Source organism: Pogona vitticeps, chromosome ZW-PAR (genome assembly GCF_051106095.1).
Source record: "Pogona vitticeps strain Pit_001003342236 chromosome ZW-PAR, PviZW2.1, whole genome shotgun sequence".
Taxonomy (NCBI): domain Eukaryota; kingdom Metazoa; phylum Chordata; class Lepidosauria; order Squamata; family Agamidae; genus Pogona; species Pogona vitticeps.
The window spans coordinates 5508335-5515485 of record NC_135800.1 but is presented as its reverse complement, the minus strand read 5'-3'; the positions used below and the strand labels follow the sequence as shown (position 1 = coordinate 5515485).

At 56.4% G+C, this 7151-nt stretch overlaps 1 protein-coding gene across 1 annotated transcript; it reads left to right on the top strand.

Annotated features, from left to right (window-relative positions):
- CYSRT1 (cysteine rich tail 1) lies at window positions 1-3350 on the top strand. Its single transcript, XM_072984873.2, has 2 exons — window positions 1-227; window positions 1011-3350. The coding sequence occupies exon 2, from the start codon at window positions 1156-1158 to the stop codon at window positions 1606-1608; it is 453 nt and encodes a 150-aa protein (XP_072840974.2). The 5' UTR covers window positions 1-227; window positions 1011-1155; the 3' UTR covers window positions 1609-3350.
- The last annotated feature ends 3801 nt before the right edge of the window (window positions 3351-7151 follow it).

Genomic DNA, 7151 nt, shown 5'->3' with positions numbered 1-7151 from the left:
GCAGAGATCCCACAGGGGAAGCGAGGCGGCGGTTCCGGGAAGGGAAGGGGACCGGCGGTGACCTCCTCCCGGCCGGGAGGAAGGAGGGGCTCCGGCGGGAAAGGCCGCCCAGGTGAGGCCCGGAGGGCGCGGCCGGAGGTGCGTCAGGTGCAGCCGGAGGAGGCGCCCCCGGGCACGCCGAGAGCCGCTCCCGTCCGTCGGAACGCGCAGGTGGACCCCGGAGCCAGGTGAGAGAGGAAGCCCCGCCGTCTAACTCAACGCCAGCCTGGAGATCGGGGGGGGGGGAGCTTTCCCGGTTGAACTCCCGGCTGCTCTAAGCTTTTGCCCAGGCAGGAAAAGAGCTGATCTCCTTCCTGTTCTCTCCCCCTCTTTGGATTTTGACTCAGCTCTTCTTGTGCCCAGGGAGGGACGGAGGGAGTTGCCCATATTAAGGGCTGGGGGAGAAAAAGATCGGGTGGGGGATGCCAGGCTCTCTGCTTTCCCAGAGGGCAGGAACAAGGAAGGATGGGGTGGTGGGTCATATTCCCCCTCCCACCTGGGGGGCTGCTGTCAAAGGGCATCAGTCCCACCTTCCTGGCTGAACTCCTTCCACCTCTGCTCCGGTCACATCAGAGGGAGTGGAAGGAGAGGATGCTGTCAAACTCTGCCCAGTCTCGGTCTGGGCTCTTCAGCTCTTGGCGGGACTGTGCCGCGGAGAGAAAGACCGGGGCTAACTCACCAAAGGTGAGGGGGACACGTGGGAAGGAGCGGATTTGGTGGTTAAAGGTGGGGGCTCCGAGCTGGGCGTTCTCCAGTTCTTGCGACCCCCCCCCTCTTGCATTGAGCGATGGGATGAGGGCACCGGCCCTTCTCCCAGAGATGGTGTGAACCTCGTGGAGGGTGTTTTTTTTGGGGGGGGGGGGGGCTCTGAAAAAAATCAAGAGAAGAGCTTCATCCTACCTCTGAGTAAAATCGTTTCTTAACACCTCCTCCAAAAAATGGTGGCCTTTAAACCCTTTCTTTTCTTCCAGGGTGACCGCCTGCTGGTGAAGTGACGTGGCCAGAGGAGGATCTGCCGGCTGGCCGGCCAGCCAGTCCAGGAGGGCTTGGGGGTTCCTTCACATCCCCCCCTCCCCAGCCACGAAGGAGTGGGCGGGGGCCTCCCTTGGAGGAGCCATGGACCGCGGGGTCACCGTGGAGAACCCCTACGCCAGCGTGACCATCCCCCGGGCCCAGCTCAAAGACGGCTTCCTGAAGTACTACCTGGGCGAAGACTTGACCTCCGACACCGTCCTTTACAACCCCAGCAGCCTGCCCACGTACTCGGCGGGCCGAGAGAAGGAACAGGAGCCCACGGCGCCGCGGGCGCCGGCCGCTTACGTGCCGTGGGACGGGCAGGAGAAAGTCCCCACCCAGGAGTCGTGGGCTCGGCCGTATAACCCCTACGCCAGCCTGAAGATGCCCCGCGGGGAGTCCCCGGAGCCGTTCCACTGGAAGAGCCACGAAGCCACGGCGCCCCTGGGGGCCACCGGAAGCCACGGAAGCTGCTGCTGCGGCTGTTGCGACTGCTGCCCCTGCTGCGCCAAGGCCTGCTCTTGTTGCAGGCGGTGCCCCTGCGTCATCTCCTAATTCGCCCGCCTGCCCATTCGCACTCATCCCCGGTACCCGAGTGCCCGCTGGAAACCTCGGAAAGTTTCGGCTTCCCCCCAAAGAGCAACAGGGTTGCCAACATCTCCTGGCTGGCAGGGGCTACAGCCCCCCCTCCCCGACATCCTCGAGGTTGTTTTCGGTGATGCCAAAGACTTTTGGGGAGTCGGCTTTCAACTTTGACGTCTCTGTCGGGAAACTTTGGACTGGCCGGTGTGACTCTGCAGCCCCCCGTTTTGAGGCCCGGCACAGAACGCCCGCCAGGATGACAGGGTCTCCCCCCGTTTATTTTAATTTTATTTTTTGCCCCGGCCCCAGAGATGAACCCCAGGCAGGCCCAAAGCTAGCGTCGGCTTGTGATATTTCAGTGGGCTAACCAAGGGGCCACCTGCCTTTGTGACACAGGATGTGGATGGAGGCACAGTGGTGGTGGGGTGCAGGATGATTCCTTGTGGATGCTGACTGGATGGCAGCTGACACCCTCCCTCGCAACCACCTACTCGCTCCTTTACTTTCCTCCTTCTTAAAGCTATAGAGGTGGCACCAGGAAAAAGAGAAAAATGAACTGGAAAATCCCCATTCAGCCCCCTGTAGCCTCTTTGGGTTGGGATAGAAAACATGCTTCTGGTCCTCAGTGAGGTCTCTCCAGAGGACTGAGCAGGCCGTCTTCCTGGGACTCCCTCCTCCCTACTTCTGGTATCACCATCATCGTCTCTTGAGTCGCCTGTTTACCTTTCCTTGTTTGCTCTTGTGGCTGTTCTTCCAAGCATGTTGTTCAGCGGGCCGAGTTTCTCGTTCTTCCACATTCTGGGGCGGTTTTAGCTCTTTCTTTATCTCGGCTGACCCTGGTGGCAAGCCGGGCGCTTGTTGTTCTGGAGAGCCACCTGCTTAATGGAGCATTCCGAAGATTTTTTTGCTCGAAAGAGGCCCAAGTTAGACACGGTGGCCTCGGCGTGTCATGGATCCTCCCTTGACAGTATCACTCTACCTCAAGTTGTCTCTACCCTGGCACGCAATCCGTTCCTCGGACCTGCAAACCCACGGATTGTCGTTCGGAAAACCAGGGAGAACAGGACGTCCCGCTGTCTGAGCACACGAGGAAGGAGTGCTTCAGCAGATCGGGATGTTTCTGGGAGATGATGATGACAGGGTCACGGGGGCTTCCTGCATTGTGGGCGCAGCCAAAGACTGCCCAGTGTTGGCAAGCTGGCAAGGAGGAGATTCTCTTGCCAAGAAAAGAAAACAAAACGGATCAGCAGAGTTGCCTGAATTGTTTACTCCGTCAGCTGGTAATAAAAAACAAAACAAAACAGAAGGATAAAAATGTGTGGATTGTATTCCTTTCAAAATGACAAGAGTTAAAAAGGGTGTGTTGTGTTCAGAGCCACATTTCCATGGAAGCTGTTTGGGCCCGGGCACAGAGTGGGCAGGGGATATGAGGGCACAGAACATGCACACCACACAAAACTATATGTCCTCCTTGATGTTGTGTCCTCTTGCTCCCTTCCTTCCTTCCTTCCTTCCTTCCTTCCTTCCTTCCTTCCTTCCTTCCTTCCTTCCTTCCTTCCTTCCTTCCTTCCTTCCTTCCTTCCTTCTCTTTTCCTTCCTTCCTTCCTTCCTTCCTTCCTTCCTTCCTTCCTTCCTTCCTTCCTTCCTTCCTTCCTTCCTTCCTTCCTTCCTTCCTTCCTTCCTTCCTTCCTTCCTTCCTTCCTTCCTTCCTCTCATCCCTCCCCTTCCTTCCTTCCTTCCTTCCTTCCTTCCTTCCTTCCTTCCTTCCTTCCTTCCTTCCTTCCTTCCTTCCTTCCTTCCTTCCTTCCTTCCTTCCTTCCTTCCTTCCTTCCTTCCTTCCTTCCTCCAATCCCTTGATCGCTGCCCTGCCCCATTGCTGCCCTTTCCACCGGCTGCCTCCTGGCATCCTGGGTGGGGCAACGCCCAGAGGGCCCTTTGCATGGTACAAATAAACAAAAGTGCTTTCCGCCCCCAGCGGCGGGTGGCAGGACCGGGTGACTTTCCCTGTGCAGGGACCTCTTCTTGCCAAGGCTTGGGTTTTGCCTGAAGGTCAGGCTAGCGTGGCGTCAGCACCCGGGGAGCCTCCAGCGGTGTTGGTGGAGAAAAAAAATCTAATTCCTCAAGAGCAAGAGGACTGAGGCTTCTTACATCTTACTTGGGCAGTAGAACTGAAAGACAGAGGTGGGGGGAAATCCAGTTCCATTCTGAATGGTTTACAGTGGTGCCTCGCTAGACACTTACCCCGCATCACCGTTTTTTCGCTAGACATTGACAAACAGTGATTCCTATCGGGGAATTTCGCTGGACAATGTTTGGTTCCTGCTTCGTGAACCGATTTTTGCTAGACGACTATTTGCTTTTCGCTAGACAATGATTTCGCTAGACAGCGATTTCAGTGGCACAGATTATCATCGTCTAGTGAGGCACCACTGTAATGTGTTGCTTAGCATACAATAAGACCCCCCCTCCCCGACCCAGACCCCGATCTTCTCCCCATCTTGCTAGAGGGCATGGTTTTTCCAGTTTACGGGTGCACACCTCTTCCCTTTCCCCAGGGGACCACCCCCCCCCATGTATCTCTGTCCCTCTCTCTTGCTTGAGATCATCAGCCTGGTTTCTCTGAACAACCCTCCCCAGCCCTGGCTGGCATCCCATTTGGCCGGCTCCCCTTTTTGCATTCCTCTCTGTCCCAGTGGCCTCGGTGGTGGTGGTGGTGTTTGCGCTGAGTGTGACAGGGGGCAAGGAATGTGGTCAGACTGGTGGAGCTGCATACTCTTTGGGGGCTCCTTCCAGGAAATTGGGGGGGGGGGGCGTGATCTGCTTGCAATCTGGAGCTCCTCCTCCTGTCTGCACTTCTCCTCCTGTCCGCCCGGCCTGTGAGTGTCACTGCAGGATCAGTGTTGACAGCCGCCAAGGGGGTGCGGACAGCAATATTCTCCTTCGCCCTCTTCTGCTCTCCCTGCATTCCTCTGCCTCGTTCAATGGCTTCCTTTCTTGGCTTCCTTGCGGACAGAAATAGAAGTCGTGCCCCTGTGCCCGGCAAACGGGCGATAGCAGAGGTGAACGGCTGTGCCCGGTTTAACTCTGTGCAGTTGAGATCCCATTTATTCCACCTCTCTTGTCTTGGAGACCAATAAAGCAATAACAAGCTAAATGTATGTTTGTTTGTTTAAAAAAGTACCATGTGCACTTTCGGGAAGAACAGTCTTCCAAAGGACGGTGCCATCCCTGCCAATCGGAGTATTCTAAGTGGTATCTGGAAAGAACACAACGGTTTCCCAAGCAATGGGAAGAGGATCAATCCGGGAGGTGCTGAACTGGTTTAATGTGGTTGGAAGGCTTCGGGGGCCCCCTAAACCCCCTGGCCGCTGCTCGGTGGATGAGCTGCAGCTCCTGTCTCCCAAAGCATTTCACTTCCAGGATAATGCAGGTGAGGGATGGATGGACGGATGAAGGACAACTGATCTGCAGAACAATGCACAATGTGTATTTGTATGCAGAAATGCAAACTCAGATAGTATGATTGTGATTTTCACAGAAACATGGTGCGTCTTACGGCCCAGGTGGCCTGTGCAGATGCTGCCCAGCGCTGCTGCCCGGTCACTGCTTATGGTGGACGATGGGCCACGTCCAGATCCCTGGCTCCCCTCCTCCTCCTGATCTTTAGGTCAGACCTGGACGGAGCAGCGTCGAGAAGCAGAGACGGGACCACTCCGCGCACGGCTCATTTTGCTAATGCGATCCGAGGAGCTGGCCGGCGAGACGGATCCGGGCGCCCTGGCCGTCCAGGGAGGCAGAGCCCGGTGGTGGGAAGCCATTGTCCTCCAGGGCAACAGTAACCCTATCTGGCAAGGTTGGCTTCCTTGCGCGGCAGATACAATAACACAACTGTCTCTGAAATGCGAACTGCCTGCAATTAGCCCAAGAAGGGCACAGCAGGCTCTCGGGAGATGCGCCCTGGCGCAGCACGGGGGGGCTGCTGAGAAGGAACCCACCCACCCACCCCGCAAGCACTGAGGGGCCGTGTGCTCGTGTGCGCCCCTTTGTCCCGAGAACAGCCTAATCCTGCATCCCGTACGTCAGCAAGCAAGGTATGTTCTGGCCTTTGAAGCATGTGTGTGTAGGTTGCTAAGGCAAGAGGGCTGTCGGGGAGGGGGCTGTGGGAAGTGGGTGCCTGACCGGGGTCTTCTTACCCCACCTCGGTGATGGGCCCAGCCTTTAGCCCCCCTCCTCTCCTTTGCTCTCGGCAACTCAGGTAAGGTAACCTGCGACTAATAACATCATTAGAGGAAAGCCACCAGAGAAAGGGGTCCCTTCGAAGCCCACCTTGCCAGAAGAGACACATCTGGCCGTTCAGAAAGGCTGAAAGACTGTCCTGCCCCAGGGTCTTCAGCAGCTGATGCAATAAGATTTTATTTCTTCACCTGAAGGATGCCTTCGAAGCTCAGTGGCTGGACTGGCCGGCCCATTCCCTGGCCAGTACCAGGAGGATCGGATCGGCGATCACCAAGTTGCTAAACGCTTCTGCTCCGAGACCCGTCCAGCAGAGTATGCGGAATTGCCCGTAGCTTATGGGTCCTGCGAAAGGCCCAGCTCCAGATTGGAGAGAGAGAGTCTTCGCTGCTGGGGAGGATGGATCGTGTTGGTTAAGGCTACCTCACATGGCCCAAGATAGCTGCCAACATCCTCATGACATGGGGGGGGGGGCTTGGTGGGTCCAGGTCTTGGTGGAATCTCCGGATCAGGCTAGGAACGGAAAAGCAGATCTCTTGGTAGGTGGGTGGGAAACCTCTGTGCCCTTTGGGTTTGTAATCTAGTCCGGCATCCGCTTCAGAATGCATGGATGGAAAAGATCTACTCCACCCTAGTAATGCATGGCTTCGCATGGGGAGTGGAGTGGCCTCAAAGCCCTCAAAGATGGCCTCTGTCCCGCTCATGGAGCAGTGGCATTTCATCTCCCATTAGAGTGAGTGGGGTCGGCTTTTTGCCAAATCAGCCTCCTGTTCCAGAAGCTGGGTCCCGCCGTCATTCTCCCCGCCCCCAAGATAACGACATTTATAGGGTTACGTACATCCTTTTTATCTTTGTCGTTCACCTGTACATCTTAAGGGCATAAAAACTATTTCAATGCAAGCAAAAAATAATATTTCTCATGTTAGAAAGAAGAGCAATTCCACTTGTTTGTTTGCAGAACTCTGGGATGGAGAGTGTGAGAGGCTTAACAAGGGTTTATAAAAGCTGTGCGCCGCAATGAGTCTCATTCTGCATCCCACTGGTCACGTCCACGTACCGTGGTCTGAAAACCCCAGGTTTATGTCCGCCTTCCCCAACGTGGCCTGCGGACGGGGGCCTCCTACACACTCCCTTTGGTGCTGCAAGGATTTTAGGCAGTCGCCAGCCTTGAAATGAGAGGAGAGAGGAGTAGGGTGGCACAGCTAGAGAGAGGGTGCCCTACCGTTGGGGGGTGAGGTGGTCTGTGGCCTGGCACTCAACGGCGTCTCTCTGTCCACAGCAGG

Coding starts and splice junctions, on each gene's coding strand:
- CYSRT1 (XM_072984873.2), top strand. CDS start 1,156: ATGGACCGCGGGGTCACCGTGGAGAACCCCTACGCCAGCGTGACCATC.